The sequence below is a fragment of the Musa acuminata genome, chromosome BXJ2-2, assembly GCF_036884655.1.
Source record: "Musa acuminata AAA Group cultivar baxijiao chromosome BXJ2-2, Cavendish_Baxijiao_AAA, whole genome shotgun sequence".
NCBI classification, from domain to species: Eukaryota; Viridiplantae; Streptophyta; class Magnoliopsida; order Zingiberales; family Musaceae; genus Musa; species Musa acuminata.
Genome location: NC_088339.1, coordinates 2,339,324 through 2,356,514, shown reverse-complemented (window position 1 = coordinate 2,356,514; position 17,191 = coordinate 2,339,324). Strand labels below are relative to the sequence as shown.

General features: G+C 38.8%; 1 protein-coding gene across 1 annotated transcript; it reads right to left on the bottom strand.

Annotated features, from left to right (window-relative positions):
- Nucleotides 1–318: 318 nt before the first annotated feature.
- On the bottom strand, nt 319–5,532 carry LOC103968877 (transcription factor MYBS3). The gene is made up of 3 exons (XM_009382224.3): nt 5,151–5,532; nt 1,699–1,907; nt 319–902 (listed from the first exon to the last, which is right to left on the bottom strand). The coding sequence occupies exons 1-3, from the start codon at nt 5,458–5,460 to the stop codon at nt 441–443; spliced, it is 981 nt and encodes a 326-aa protein (XP_009380499.2). The 5' UTR covers nt 5,461–5,532; the 3' UTR covers nt 319–440.
- Between the last annotated feature and the right edge of the window lie 11,659 nt (nt 5,533–17,191).

Sequence of the window (17,191 nt, the reverse complement as noted above, 5' to 3'; positions counted from 1 at the left end):
TCGTCCCAAATAGAGAATGATGCCCCAAGTGACACCACAAAAGATAAAAGAGGGGTGCGGTGGGGGGGTGGGAGGATAAGGAAGTTGAAAAGAAAAGGTAAAATAATAAAGAGTACTCATGGCAGGCCTCGTTTTACCTGCCCTGAAAGCTTTGGCAGGAAGTGGCACAACGAACAGGCACATCGGCTCAGGAATAAACATGCAGATGCTATATGTCATACTCCAGCAAGGTGAGATGGTATGTGGATGAAGGAATCAGCAAGACAATTAGGAGTTGCTTTTCAAAAGATTGTATGATGATTTAATTCCTGAGAAAGCTACCACTGAAAATGAGGCATATTCATAAACCTAACTGAACTGTAAGAGTTGTCCATGACTCAGTCAGTTTCACCTTTCTATTAACAAGAAAAAGGTCGAGGCTTATCATATCATAAAGTTTATCATGAGTGAGCCCTGGTGGGTGGATTAGAATGAAAAGCAGATTGCCTGTTTGACCCTCCCAATAAGTCCAATGTCAATGGCGCAGATGCTGTTTCTCCCAGTTGCTCTTTTAAGCTCAGTTTTGACATGCCCACGACATCATCGACCTTTATGGGATTCTTTGTGTGTATTGCAGTTGGCCTAATGATCTCGTAAGCTTGCCGCTCTGAAGTATCTGCTGCATAACCTGGCCATACGCAGAATGAAAATGGCACAAACGGTGGAAAATAAGCAGGAAGCGGCAGTGGGTAACTGCATTGTGCAATTTCTGGTTGTTGCTCTTTCGCCCCTCCAGCAACTTTGTTGTTAGCGTCCTCCACCGGTTTGCACTCTTCATCCAACACTGGAGCTACTTGGTGTAAATTTTTGTTCTGAGTCTCTGTTTCTTGGCAATTCACTGGAATGGATTGAGGTTCAACAGGCTGACAAAGATAAAAGCCATTTTGTTAATGAATACTATCATCACAACTTCAAATTCCTTAATAGCAAAGAGAGGATGTATGAATGCATGGTCAGATATGTAACGATGCTAGGGCTAAGCCTTGCACAGGCTTTATTAAGATAATTATCATTATGCCCACTCAATATACACTATGGTTCTAATTAAAAAGAGAATTATACTTCCTAGCTTTGCACTAAAATGCTACAAAGAAGATCTTATACAGCTGATACAAAGTTCCTCATTCTGGTTCCAGAATGATTTCAATATTTTAGTTTTGGAACACACTCAGTGAAAGCTGTGAAGCTAGTAAAGTTAGTTCCTCTTTGAAAAAGGGGAAATTTTGGTTTGCTAATATATCGAATTCATGTGTAAAGTTACTAGCTGTGAAGCTAGTAAAGTTAGTTGCCATCTGGCCCTCCCTACAAAAATTCATTCACCTTTTCACCCCTTAGAAGATAATATTGAGGAAAACCAGTTTTACCAATTCAGAGTCTCTCTCCAAGGCTACGGTCAGTGATAATCAAGGATGTGGAGCTAAAAGAGGTGAGAGACGAGTCAACCACTCAGGAAGTTCCCAGTTCTGCCATGGTGCCAAAACTCACTTTCCCTTTTCAAGAGAGCCAAAATAAACATTTGGGTGCCATAAGCTTATTCCTATCAGTCTATACTTCATGCGATACTTGAAGATGATAATCAATCAATAATTTCATGTAAAAAGTAGGCAAGCGTAGGATACACATCTGAAAGAATTATGCATGTAGAGATAGAATAAATACCTCATCAGGCACCATATCAAATAGACTTGATCTTCTCTTTCTTCTATTCATATTGGTTTGGCGAATAAAGTACTTTTGAGCATGGCTAGCCACTTGAGTAGGTGTTCTTGATATCACATAGTTGCGGGATATCCCACGCCAATCACCTTTGCCAAGCTTTTTCAAGCCAAGCAGAAACCTCCTATGCTCTTCTTCTGTCCATGGAGTACCTGCAAACAATTCAGTCAGAACACATTGCATCATAATGGATGAATATGAAGTACAAGACCTTTCCAAAGAACATTTACAAAATGGGTGTCACAGTAACTAAATAGGCTAATCATCATTCAGTGAAATAACAGATCATCATCACCAATCTCAATCACCAATCCAAAACAGCTGACATCTACAACCGTGCACTTATAATATGGATGCCATCTCAAATAAACAAGAAAGTTTCAGAGTACTTTAGGTATATTTGCAAAATTCAAAATATAGATCCTATGACAAATAAGTAACATCAAGTCGGCTCCTATATTTCAAAAAGTAAATAAGAAACCAAAGAGTTACAAGAACTCAAAATAATGGAATGAAATTATACCTTGTCTCCTATTTTGAACTCCGTAATACCTAAAGCTATGCAATTCACATATAATTTACATGCAGGAATTTTCATGTATACATGAATTATATTGGACATCGAATGCATAAGAAAGCTTGTAATTGCATCAGCAATGGTTCGCCAGTGATCATGGTTCATGAATGCCTACAAATGAATCCAGATTTGGGTTATGTTCAATAAAAAAAAAAGATCCAAGTCTGATTCATATCACATCTAGATTTAGTTATCCTACTTATTCTAGTCCATTTAAAATATTATCATGAAACTTTTCTATATCTTGCAACTACAGGGAATATAGACCATTTAACACCACATCACATCAACCACACATTTCTTTGCACCATTTGATCTCTCCCCTATCTTTCTCCCTCCTCGCTTCCTTGCTCCCTCTTCTAAGTTGAATCCCTTGATAACTCCATAAATAAACATTGAATATTGTTCTTTGTTGCAATCATTGGGCTCTTACTAACATGATTTGTAATCCTTTAGACTGCCAATTTAGAAATTTTAGAATCTCAAGCTCAAAATTACTTAAACTTTTGTCAATTTCACTCATTTTAACATTAGAAATTAGACATTTCAGAACTTCAAGAACTTAATTCGCAAGTCCGAAACACCAATGTATCTAAACATAATTTGAATTGACCACCACCAATTACACACTAATATTGCCGGCTCTTTTCCATGCTAAGGAAAAAAAGGAACTACTCTCTCAAATACATAAACAAAGATATTATTGGATAAAATAATGGTTTCTGTTCTTTCTTTTTACCCTATAAACTAGAACTTGTTCTGCTAAACTTCCAATGACATAATTATGGTGACTTGAAATAACATACATGTGAATTATTTGACTTCCCTATAAAATAAAAATCTAAGCATAGTAACCTTCTCATATTTTCACCTTTTTTCAGGCATACATTTATCAGTAACTGTTGCTCCATATCATGTAGAATATTTTGAATTATTTTTCACACAAACCACCCACAAGTGCAATATAATATATTCAACATTTCTCTTTTTATTTATTACCCTGCCCAAAGTGTATCTTTGAAGCTCTATTGACCATGTTTCACAAAATTGATATCAAGATCAAAACCAACTAAAGATGATAGTATCATATCGACTAGGGATGATACGATCAGGATCAACAAAATTAGTAAGATTGACAAAAGATTGTGTTAAATTTTATCTTAAAAGATAAAATATAAAAAATATAAGAAAAGTAAAAATATATAACAAAATATGTCAAAAAATTTGTTGTATGCTAAAATATCTTTAATTTTATAATTAATTAAACATGTAAAACTTAAAACATGTGAAACTACATGATACCTCATCTCTACAAGATAAGATCTTATTTTTTAAAAATAAGCTAAGAATACTATTCTCTCATTTCTACTCTCAATACTCTTTCCTGTCTTATAGAGCAGTTGATGATGGATATTTCAACAATAGTGGCAGAAAACAAATATGATGATTGTAATTTATAACAAACACAACAGCAACAATGTTTCCTCATTTGTTTCATGGTCATAATTAAATGTTTCTTTTTATCTTTCTACAATTTAGCTTCCCATATTTCTTACTGTCCTATTTTCTTCTCCTTTTAGAAATCAAATTGGCCATCATTATCAATTCCAGTTAAGTTTAAATGCCTCAAACTATTTCTGACTAACTTTTTTTTTTTTTCAACTCTAAGGATGACAAATCAGCCAAAATCAAATCAATTATAGATTGTACCATTTCAGACTAGACATTTCACATCAGAACTTGCCAATACTATCAACAATGTAACTAATCCCATACATAAATACTTCAACCACCCTATTGGTTTTGGTTGGTTATCCTGATTAGTACAAAAGAATAGGAACTCGAACTTAAAAATTGTTTGCATATATGAAAATTCTCTTCATTAATAGTGGTAATATAAAATCCAAATAATTTAAAGGCGTCAGCACCCATCCTAGTTCTCTATTTTAACATTTACCAAATCTTGCTGCTGAACCACTAAGTCATCAGAAAGCCAAATCACAACAACCTTGACCTCATTCCTCCACCATCAGTCTAGCAGTGCAGATGTCACCAGCGATGACTAACTCCCCAGCAACAACTCACTTCATGTTCTGAAAACACATCTCAAGAAAATCACCAGTGCTGATAGTAGCTTTCAGGACCATGAGTTTGTTTAAGATCTAGATTAAATACGTCATGTTCTAACAGTGCCAATGTTCCCATATATCGCTGTGTCCATCGTTCCAATGTTTTATCATTATATTACAGTATTTATCTTATTCAGGATTTTGATGCTGATGTACATTTCCAGATAACTATTCTTGTTCTCAGCCATTAATCATGCTTTCTAATGGCTTCCAACCACGTGAACACAAAACATATGTGAACCAACGGCATGAACATCAAGTAACCACAAATTTAATCATGTTATCTGATTTATAAATACAATTGGACACCAACAACAAACTATGGGTATCACAAGTATAACAAGTAGATGCCGCCATGATGTTTCTATCAAAAAATATGCAGCAAAATAATCACTGAATTCGTTAGTTTGGACAGGGTTTATTTTCTAATATTTAACTTGGTCCAGAACTGCAAAACTCAACCTTGATAAAACGCCGCAAAAGTATCGTCGCTAGATTAAGTATGTGACTCCAATTCACATCCGTAAAATTCTTACAAAATCCAATCTTTTACAAGTACAAAGGACAATTAACTTCGACAACAGTGGAAATTGGAGACTCAAATTCAACAACAACAAATGAATCTTGACTAAAACTACAACACGAACCATTCACGAGAAAGAGGGACCGTAGAGAAGAAAAGGACACACCTTTCTTGCGCTCGCGGGCGCTCGATGACGGCCCCTGGCCCAAATCCTCCGAAGCGTATCCATCGGCTGCAGCGGCCGGCTCATGCCCGTCGGAGGGCGACGCGCCGCCACCGGATCCAGAGGCGAGGAGGAGATTCCCCATGCTGGCACTCTTCCGGATGGATCCAGAGGCGAGAGGGAGATTCCCCATGCTGGCGCTCTTCCGGATCGTCCCACCGGTGAGCCGGACCCCAAACAACATCAGTCCCCGGTCGGGACACGTCCTCGAGTTGTGCCCATCGTGGCTGCAGTGGGAGCACCTTCTGGTCATCTCTCGCTCGGTCGAAGGTCCGCGGCCTCTGCCTCGTCCTCCGCCACCGGTCTCGATCCCTAAAGCAGCAGATCGGGTTGGGATTCGGCGCGGATAAATAGATACACAAAATTGACGAGAGGATCCGTACTGGAGACGGCATCGATCGTACACTTGGTATTATGAACGGTCTGGATTCATTTTGCAATCAAGTCTTATCTGCTGATTCTTTCCGTATAATAAAGTCGACAATTAAAAGACTCGAGATTTATTTTATCTGCTAATTAATCCTTTCTATATTCTTTCCTCCTACCTAATCAGATTATGTTCCCCCGTTTAACCCTATTAAATTATATTCCTTTTATGACATGTCAAGAGTCGTTTCTAAATCTTGTTGATAAAAAAATGCAACAGTAAAGGGGTATGGATAAGGTAATCAGACATCTCTATAATAAATAGTATATGAGATTTACTCCCTTCATAATATATCTCACGTGAATTTTCTCTCTTTCTCATATAATTTTTTTATCTTAGCAAATCTTTATATTTTCTTATTATCTATTATCTCCAACTTCATCAAGAAGGTGTTAGCTTGGCAGATAAAGATCTTGATTGATAGTTATGGTTTGATAAACTTATCGTTTGTCAAAAAAACAAAAAAAATCCTCTATTAAATATTTTTCTTTATGGGCCAATCAATTAAATGAAAGTCTTCAATCTAAATATTATATAATAATAATAATAATAATAAATTTTCTGATGTTTTAATTGCACATGTTCTCTCTCTTCCTCTGGCATATATTTTTTTGGATTTATCTTAAAAACATCATTTTATAGATTTCTAATACAATGATCCACTTGGAATTAATACAATGAACCACATTCTTTTTAAAAAGTTCCTAAAATAAAAAATCATCGGTGTAATTATTTTTATAATATTTTTCTTTGATTTTGGAAAGTTGAAGTGAGTTGAACAAACTATATATGTATTTTTTTTAAAGAGAACAAATTGTATATTGTTACAATCTTGTTACATTTTGATTATATAATTAAGATAAAAAAATATCAAATTGGATGGTAAAAGTCTCTAAAATCAACAAGAATTAGAAAAAACTAATAAAGTAATTATTATTATTATTATTATTATTATTATTATTATTATTATTATTATTATTATTATTATTATTATTATTATATATCATATTTTACTTCGATTGTTGAATTCCGACATGAGTTATTTTATGGTGTCACATTCATACGTCAATTGTGTTACACTCAGTTTGTAAAATCAAATGTAACATAGTTCATTTATATTTTGATTTTGTAATCGAGCATAACAACTCATCTCAATCTTTCATCGGAGCAAGCAAATATGATAAATATAGTGATTCCATTTGTTTTTGTATTTTAGATGATTTTAGATATTTTTAAAGTCGGATTGCTACATTTTTCAAGTTGATTATATAATAGAGTCTAATGTAGTTGATTTTTAAGTGTAATACCATGAAATTTGTCTAATCTATCTCAATCATTCATTACAGTAGACAAATAAGATATAAATAATGACTTCATTAAAATAAAATTTCTATTTTAAAATAATTTTAAGGGTTTTTAAAGTCAAATTTGTGTAGATTTATATTTAAACCCTATAAACCATGCAATAATCATTAAAGAATAATGATAAGAGAATAATTTAAACCCTATAAAATCATGTAATAATCCTTAAAGAATAAGAGAACACTTGTTCTATCTTAGGGATGTATGCTGCTAGATAGAAACTCGTAAGGTAAAGTCTCATATTATATATAGAATTAACGTTTTAATTCCTTTGATTTTGTCCACCCTTCAGCAATACTCTTTCATTATGCACACGTAGTTTTGTATTGCTTTTGACCACCTTCACCAATTGTAGGTTGTCATATGATGTGTCGAACAGCTTTCCCTCGATGGATCGATTAAAATGGCTTTTTGTGCAGTTCTTATATTCTTGATGTGAGGCAACAGAAACTTGATGAGTGGTAAGTCTCATGATATGATGAACACTTAACGGACGCCATGATCCAACCGCCACTTCAAATCCTTGCAAGCAATTGCGATGTCCATGACGCGGGTGGCGGCGGGTAGTCGAACATGTCCGAGGGGAGCTCGTCGACGAAGCTGTCGGGCGTTCCTGGCCTCACATCCACTCTCTTGACGACGCTATGCAATTCGTTTCCCAACCCCAAGAGCACCGGTAGCTCCCCGGCGAATTCGATCGGGAAACTGGTGGGCTCGAGTGGCCGGAGGCCGAGCAGTGGCCGGGGGAGGTGGTCGAGAGGCAGCGGAGGCGGCATTGGGTTGTGCAGCAAGGTAGACTGCACGACCATGGCTGGCTAGCTCAAGAAGGGTTAGGGGAGTTGATCAAGCATGGCCAACTCACGTTGTCCATGTACGATGGATGTCTTACTGCTGCATTGATATTGATCCTCGGAGGAGGAGGAGGAATCTTCCTCGAATTGGGCGCATGCAGAGTGATTACGTTTGGAGGTCGGGCTTGAGATTGTTGACCCATCGGAGGCACCAGGACTTGCCGGTGAGGGGGAGGAGGCCTTTGGAGCAGATAGAGGTCCAGTCGCAAGGGCCGTTTTGGCGGACGTACTCAGGAGGATATCGTCCTCCTCGCCCATCCATGGCCCTTTCCTCAGTGCGGTGGCAGTTACACTTCCCCTTGCCATTGCTGCTACCTCCTGTGGTAAACCTTGTTCCTTGCATTGGGTTCAGAGCTTGCTCTAGCAGTTGAGAAAAATCCTCTCTGCTAAATGTGTATAAATAGCTATCAAAGTTTACTATCTAAATAAACTCTGTAATTACATCTCATATTTTATCATGGTATCAGAGCGCTTGCCTAGAGCAAGCTCTCTTCACGCTATCCGACTCCTCACACAACCTCGTCAGCTGAGGTGCTCAGCCTCTAGCGCTGCAGACACTGATGCTTCTTCCCTCACCGACGTTGCTGTGCTTCTTCCCTCACCAATGCTGCTGTGCTTCTTCCCTCACCGACGCTGCTGCTCCATCCTCGCCATCATCCTCGCTAGCAACAGCAAACCACCTCCCTGCAATCGCTGCTGATCCGATCTCCAGATCTGATTCCACTGAGACTCTAACGTTGACCACCGAATCACTACTAGTAGATCTCTCTATCGTAGCCCTTGTTCACGCCGGACTTACCCTGTTTCGCTGGTCTGCTCGGTGGCCTGTTCTCTTCGTTGTCAACCAAATTGCAGCTTCATTCCCCGCTACCAGTGTTCTCCTGCCTGAGCCGGCGACCGCCTGTCATTTCCTCTGCCTCGGCGCACCTGCGGCAACATTAATCTAAAGCAACAAAGGTGCTTCTTCCTCTCTGCAACGCATCTGCTTCTTCCTCTCTATGCTGGTTCCCGCAAACCGACAAAGCGATAACCACTTCTTCATGGTCATCTTCACTCTAGCGGTCACCTCCCGCTGCAGCCCCACGACCGCTTCCCGGTCGGAGTCCACCACCTCCCCTTGGGTCGCAGCCGCGGCCGCTCGACCATCCCTCCTTACGGTGACGTCTTCACCCCTCAGCCGCACCACAACAGCTTCATCTCAAACAATACCAGATCGTACCCGCCGCAGTAGCAGAGATTGAAACGACGGTGGTGCCGCTGCTGCTGCAGTCAATTGCCACAAGTGAAGACTTGTCAAGGAGAAACCATCATATGACAAATACAAGATTCCTGAAGGAGGCCTTCTCGCAGCAGAATAGAACTGCTCTTCCTGCAACCCCTCTAAGTCGCTACGCCCACTGCATCGACACTTCTTCCGTGGGCAACGCTCCTAAAGGAAACACAGTCGCAGCCTCTGTTTCTACCGTCTGACTGCTGCTCCCTTGCCAACCGAAGTCTTCCGCTGAAAACTCCACCGCCCTTCCGGCCACCAAACTCGGCTGCAAGCTGTGATCTGCACCAATCACAGCCGTCGTCGCCTATTGCGAATTGCTGCCACAAGCATTACTGCAACTATCTCCAACACTGCAGATTTCTCCAGCATCGCTGCAAAAATCTCTCCTGCATCACTGCAGAAATCGCTGCAACTCTCCCCAGCATCGCTGCAGAAATCTGTCCTGCATCATTACAGAAATCGCTGCAACTCTCTGCAGCATCGCTGCAGCCGTCTCTAGCATAGCTGCAGCTCTCTCCAACGCTGCTAACACTGCTGCAACTCTCTCACACATTGGTGCAACCGTACCTCTAGAAGAAGTAGTGCAGCATTGCAAACAGTTTTGCCATCTTCCAGCATATCACAGCTGACGACTCCCTCGTATATCTTCATCGTCTACCTCAGATATCTTATTTATTATCTCTACAGGGAACTATAGCACTTCTCAATCTATAGGTCTTATCACCATCAATGCTAGTGCACTCATTCCTTTCAAATTATCTAAAGATGGCAACTAGGCATCTTGACAAACACAACTTTCTAATCTTCTATTTGGATATGATCTCCTAGGCTACGTTGATAGCTCTCTCCAATGTCTATCTGCAATGGTCAACATCCCAGGAGAATCAAATCCAGTGTCAAATCCAGCCCACAACCTGTGGTTACGTCAAGATCGTCTCATCCTCCAAGCTATTGCCTTGGATCTATTGCTCCACTGATATCTTCATGTACGACTACTGCAGAAGCATGGTACAAGTTGCAAACCAAATTGCTCGCGTACTCGTATGCTCGGACTTCTCTCCAATATGATGACAATGAAACAAGAGGGAAGTACTATTGTTGATTATCTACAAAATATCAAAGTTATCATTGGTGACTTGGCTTTGATAGATCATTCTCATAGTGATGAAGAAGTCATAATCCATACCCTCAATGGCCTAAGAGGTGAGTACAAAGAACTGGTAGTAGCACTTTGGGTATACTACTCACCAATATCATTTGAAGAACTCTATGACAAGTTGACAGACTATGAGATGTACTTGAAGCGTGATGACAGATTGGCCGGACCACCTATTACAGCTCATGTCAGTCAAAAATCCAAGATGAAGAGCAACCGGTACAATAAGCATGTTAACAAAGGCCTGGCTATGCTGCCTCTGGATCCTATGGGTCCCAAACCAAACTCCCCTAATCTTTATCAAGGTGGCAAATTTCATAATCATCAGCTGTGGTGTCCTAACGTCACAAGCTACCAAAGAATCGTTTGCCAACAATGTGATAAAGTCGGACACTCCACAAAAGTCTATCGGTCTCACCCTAGACTCCCTGCTCCATCACAGTGACCTCAGGCAAATTTCATGGCTACTCCAACTACTAGCCAACCTAATTAGAATGTGGACTCTAGTGTTTCTCATCACATCACCTCTGATCTTCAAAACTTGTCCATGTATAATAACCATGGTGGAAATGAAGATATCATCATTAGTGACAGTAAAAGAATTCCTTTTACTCATTATGGTTCCTCCACACTTAGTTCACTTACCACAACATTTACACTTGATGATGTTTTATGTGCACTTAACATTAAACGAAACCTCATTTCCATTTCTCAATTCTGTAAACAAAATAATACCTCTATTGAATTCTTTCCTGGCTCTTTTTTTGTCAAGGATTTGAGCACGGGGGCTATTGAATCTCGAATTTTGATGATGAAACCAATTGATAAGTGTTTATGTTTTTAATCTGCATTTTGAGTGACACGGGATGCTTCGATCAGGACTAGACAATTAAAGCAGGAAGAATCATGTTGTGCTAGAGGAAAACATGTTAGAAGATTGGACATCTGGCCGGAGGACCGGTCGACATATCGACAGAAGGCTTCGGGCCATAGATTTGGGCATCGGGCCAAGAAGAGAGAATATTGCGCCAAGGATATCGAAGTTGTAGAGTCAACTGGCCGATTGGGCAATAGGCCGCAAGAGAGGACGATGTGCCGAAGAATTGAACGAAGCATCGAGGGACCAATGACATGCCGGACAACATGATTAATACTTAGTATCAATTGTCTAGATCGAAATGAGTTTTTACATATGTAGAATTAACTACGATAGTAAGACATGAAGCAAAATGAAGTCCCGAAGTCAAGGACACGTTTTCATTGAGAGTTCGAGAGTTCGTCGGAAGTCCGGACGTTCGTCGGAAGTTCTACCGAGAAGTCCCGGAGCTTGCCAAAGAAGCTCATTGGAACTTGCCAAGAACATCGTCGTGAAGTCCAGGAGCTTGCCGGGAGTCCGCTGGAACATTGCCAAGAGATCGTCGAAAGCTCGCCGGAAGAAACTAGACTTATGGACATGTTTAGCTTAGAATATGTCTTAGGAATCGTAGTTAGCACGTAATTGGGTTTGAATTTGGGCCAATCCAATTAGGGGCTAATTGGGCCCATGTAAGGACTATATTGGGCCTAATGAGAGGCCCAAACAATGCCTCAAGAAGTGGCACCGTCATGGCACAGTCTTCGAGACTATGTCAGGCGGTGGTACAGCCAGTCTGGGTAGTGATACCGAGCAACACAGCCCCCCAAGCGATGGTACCGCCAGACTGGGCAATGGTACCGCCCAGCGCAGTGTCAATGTCCGACTGACACTGGCGGTGGTACCACCCAGCGCAGGTGATGATACCACCTGTGCTCGGAAAACCCGGGATGAGATGTTTTTAGGCTCAAGTTTGAATCAACTTGAAGCCTATAAATACCCCTCTCATCCTTGGTTAAAAGACACAAGCACAGAGAATTCAAAAGTGAGAAAATGCTGCTGCAATCTCTTTAGAAAATCTCTTCTCTACTCTAAGTTTAGAATCCTGTAAGAGAGGAGTGAGTGCTTGTAAGGGTTGTCTCCTAAAGGAGAAGAGGGGTGTAAGAAGGAGGTTGATCTTTGTTGAATCTCAGATTTTGATGATGAAGTCAATTGTAATTTGTTTGATCAAATCTATATATTGAGAAAAGTGTACAGGATTAACTACGATGGTAGTAAGACATAAAGCAGGTGTTGTGTCGGAGTCAAGATCGGAATCACATTGGGAGTTTGAGAGTTCATCGGAAGTTCGAACGTTCGTCGGAAGTTCTACGGGAACCAACTGAGTAGTCCAGAATCTTACCATAAAAGCTCGTCAAAACTCGCCAAGAAGATCGTCACAAAGTCCAGGAGCTTGCCGGGAGTCCGCCGGAGCATTGCCGAGAGGTCATCGAATGTTCGTCGGAAGTACGCCGGAAGCTTGCTAGAAGAACAATTGACGCTCTGGAATAAGAAGTGTAGTAAACATGTCTTAATTGTCATAGTTAGAGTGTAAATTAAGTTAGGATTGGGAGGTAATCTTACTAACTTAATTAGGGGCCAAATAGGCTCTTGACATGGCTGAATTGGGCAAAATGGAGCAGCCTATTCAGCCCCTGAATTCTTGGCCGTCGGTGGCACCACCTGGGAAACTCGGTCTCCTAGGAATTCTAGGCAGTGGTACCACCCCTATCAGGCGATGGCATTGCCAGCAGTTATTGCTGCCAGTGGTGGTACCACCCTTGTCAAGCAATGGTATCGCTAGAGCTCGGTCTCCGAGCTCTGTCAGGAGGTGATACTGCCCAATCTGAGTGGTAGTACCGCCCAGTGTCATGTGTCAGGTGGTAGTAATGCCTAGTAATGGCAGTGGTACCGTCAGTACCCCAGAAATCCGGGATGAGACACTTCTTGGCTCTATTTTTGAAAGTCATTGGGGTCTATAAATACCCCACCCTTTTCTACATGAAAGGGCAACAAAATCTTGATATATTCTTGAGTCTTTGAAATGTTAAAGAGTTGTAAAAGTGCTAGAGTTCTCCTCCTTCCTTTCTAAGTGTTGAGATCATTCAAGAGAGGAGTGAAACATGTAAGGGTTGTCTCCTAAACCCAGCAAAAGGAGAAAAGCTGTAAAAGGTGGTTGGCCTTCGCTTATTGAAGGAAGGCCTCTAGTGGATGCTAGTGACCTCGTCGGAGGAGGAAGCCGAAAGTGGATGTAGGTCACGTTGACCGAATTACTCATAGTAATACATAGTTCATGCTTTTTAGAGGTGGTATCAATCTCTAAATGAAAGTCAATAAACCTCAATTTTTCTTTTTCATCAAGTACATAAAAAAATATTCTTAGTGATTCTCAAATCATGCTCTGATACCACCTCTGTCACACCCCTCAAAAATATCCATGATATTTAAAAATTCAAGAAAACAAATCAATTCAGGATCCAAACTAACATTTGAGGTCACTAAGAAAACATTCAGATCAAAATTTCACTCTATAATCCTCAAATTCATAAACCCTATGTAGTTTATAAACATACAATACATCGCTCGATAATTCATAAAGTCTGAATACATCATCAAAATAACAACCACAACATAAATTCACAAGTGGGGAAGTCTACGCAGTCACAAAACCAATGTTTACCATAAGTTCATATCATTACACAAATTAAACTTAACATTCCAGAATCCTAAACATGAGAGATCCTTTAAACTTATACAAAATCCACAAGTTTAGATTCATCGTCAACATTTCATCAGATACAGCGTGTGCTTATACAACAAAAACATATATACTAATAAAGATTTGCCTAAAATCTTTTAGCTTTCCACTGTCTCAGCCCAAACTTAACATTTAAGCAAGCGACAAACTATCCTGAAAAATGTATACAACAACGGGGTGAGCATATAAAGCTCAGCAAGTGACTAACATATCTATGTCAAAAGAGGACTGTTTCCAAAGAGATAAAGTTTCAAAATGCAAGGCAGAATATAAGAATTCATAGACGTAATATCATTAGGTGCAGAATCACAATTATCACGTCAATCAAACATATTTGGTTCATAACAGATGGGGCATAGAGTAATTGGAGCATATCAACAACGAATGAAACGTTTTGGAGCATATCAATAACAAATGAAACATTTCGGAGCTTATCAATGACATATGAAATGTTCCGGAGCATATCAACGACGTATGGAACATTTCGAAGCATATCAACAATGAATGAAATATTTCGAAGCTTATTAATGGCGTATGAAATGTTTCGGAGTATATCAACGGCATATGGAACATTTCGAAGCATATCAACAATGAATGAAACATTTCGGAGCTTATCAATGGCGTATGAAATGTTCTGGAGCATATCAACGGCATATGGAACATTTCGAAGCATATCAACAATGAATGAAACATTTCGGAGCTTATCAATGGCGTATGAAATGTTCCGGAGCATATCAACGGTGTATGGAACATTTCGGAGCATATCAATAACAAATACCAAACAGAAGCTCAAACGTCGTCTTTGACGTTGCATTCATATCATTCTTATCCAAAGCATTTACAGAAACACATAACCAAAGCTCTGGATATCATATCAAACATACAGAAGGTGTAGTGGGACCACAGACAGAATGTGATTCATCCATTTCTGAATGACCACCAGACAGAAGTCTCCCACGTTTGGGAGCTCTATCCACCCACGTCTAGGTGAAGTCAGAGGGGGCCGGCAGAGCATCGTCGGCTCTATGCATAACTCCCTTTACCATTTCTGGCAAAGGTTCACATTATCCCACAACACCAGAGTACAAAAGGGCAGTATGAACAATGAATATCATATATCGGAAGCACACGCGGAATAACAAAACGTACATATGCCTTTACGAGTCAATACGATGCAAGCAACAATCTCTCACAAATGTATTCAAATTTGGAATGAAATGAAAGCAAGAGTATACCAAGATTCCAAGAAATCATATGTAGCTCAATTCAAATAAGAAGGTTAGATGAATTCAATATCCAAAGGAATGAAACTAGAATATGCACATATCGAAAGCAAATACGGATCAATGAGATATACATGTGCCTATATGTGTCAATGCGATATAGCATAAACGTTACACAAAAGGATTCAAGAATGTAAATAATTTACAGACAAGATCAAACCAGAATTCAAGCACCAACATAAGCCTCAATTGAGTGAAGGGGACTAAATGGAATCTATTTCCAAACAAATGAAACAGAATACGCGAAATCGACCAAAGCTCGATTTCTGACAGAATTCAAGAGGCACATTGAACAAATACTTCATATTATCAATTATGCTCCAATACCCTTAAGAAAGCTACTATCAAAAGATATATCAATCTATTTTTTGATGAAATAAGTTTCATACGAATCAAGGTTTCCAACAAGGAGTTACTATTGATTTAGTGACCAAAGGTCCAAAACTAAATCACTGTTTTACAGAATCCATAGAGCGGAATCAACAGATAGCAGAATAGGCATTTAAATTCTAAATTTTTTAATCTATATATCAAAAGAAAGATTTACAAGTATAGTTTCAAATGAAATTAGTTTGGTACAAATCAGAGTTTCCAACAGGGACTTATAGGGATTTTAGTATCAAAATGTCAGAAATTTTGATCTCTGTTTTGCAGCATCCATAGGCTCATTTGAAATAGACGTTTGGGTGAGTATTCGGTGTCCAAAATTTTCAAAATCAGTGTCAAAAGAAAGATATAAGAGTCTACTTTCAAATAAATAAAGTCCTATCTAAATCCACATTTGGTGCTAAAAATTATGGCTGAAACAATGTATAGGGGTCAGTTTACCAAAAAATTTCAGATCCATGATTTTTGTATCTAACAAGAGAAATATCAGGTTAAATCTTTCGAATAATTCAGAATAAATATGAGAAAAAAGACTAATAATTCTGTAGGATGGGATTAGAACACTTATCTTTAAGAATTTTGACCATAAATGAGAAGATTTGAGCAAGAAACCTCAAATCCCCAAATTTTTTTCTTCTTCTTCTTCCCCCTTTTTCTTCTCTTCTTCTTTCTTTTTTTCTCTGTGGATGGATTTGTAATTTTGTGTATTTTACAGTTTAGTCCTTGTATGATTATATTTACGATTAGGTCCTCAGGGTTTACATATAGGTCCTCAGATTTTTTTTTTTGAACAAATCTTTCAAATCTTATGAATAAGTTTTTAGATTCATACTTTGACTCTTTTATCAAATTTAAAATTGATACTTACATTACAACTAGAAACTTATACGAAAATTCAGAAATGAGAGATATTACAGCTCAAAGAAGAGTTAAAAAGTTATTCTGCTATGTTGGGCTGGCAGCTCACATATTCAGCCTATAGGATTTGAATAGTCCATAATTTATCTTATCATTTAATCTAATCCTAATCATATTAGGAGAGGTGTGGGTCACTACATTTTAAAAACAGAAAGAGATATAAATAGGGCAGCAATGAGGGCAGGGAGATCCTTAGAACAACAAAAAGGAGGAGAAAAAGATAGAAATCTAAGAAGAAAGAAAGAAAAGAAAACAAGGATAACACAGAGAGACTGTTCTCAATTATCCAATAGTTTTCTCATACCAAGTTAGATTAAACATACAGTAAATTCTTACTATGTTTACTTGAGAAGAATTAGGAAGGATTTAGAATATTGAATACAGTTACGTGATCCTTGTATCCTAGTTATTCTCTTGTGATTGTTGCTAGGGTTTTGGACAAAAGATTGAGATTTGTATATTCATTATTATTATAGTGAATTATCTCTAATTTATCCCATGATTTTTATTATTTACGTTGATTCTATTTAATTTCGTTATGTGTTATGATCTGTTAGTATTTATTTATTTCTCTTTATATCCCATCATACTATATTATCCCGTTGCACTTCACCACATTATTGATTCCATCCATCAATTGGCCTTGCGTATATAGTCCAGACGGACATATATTTATT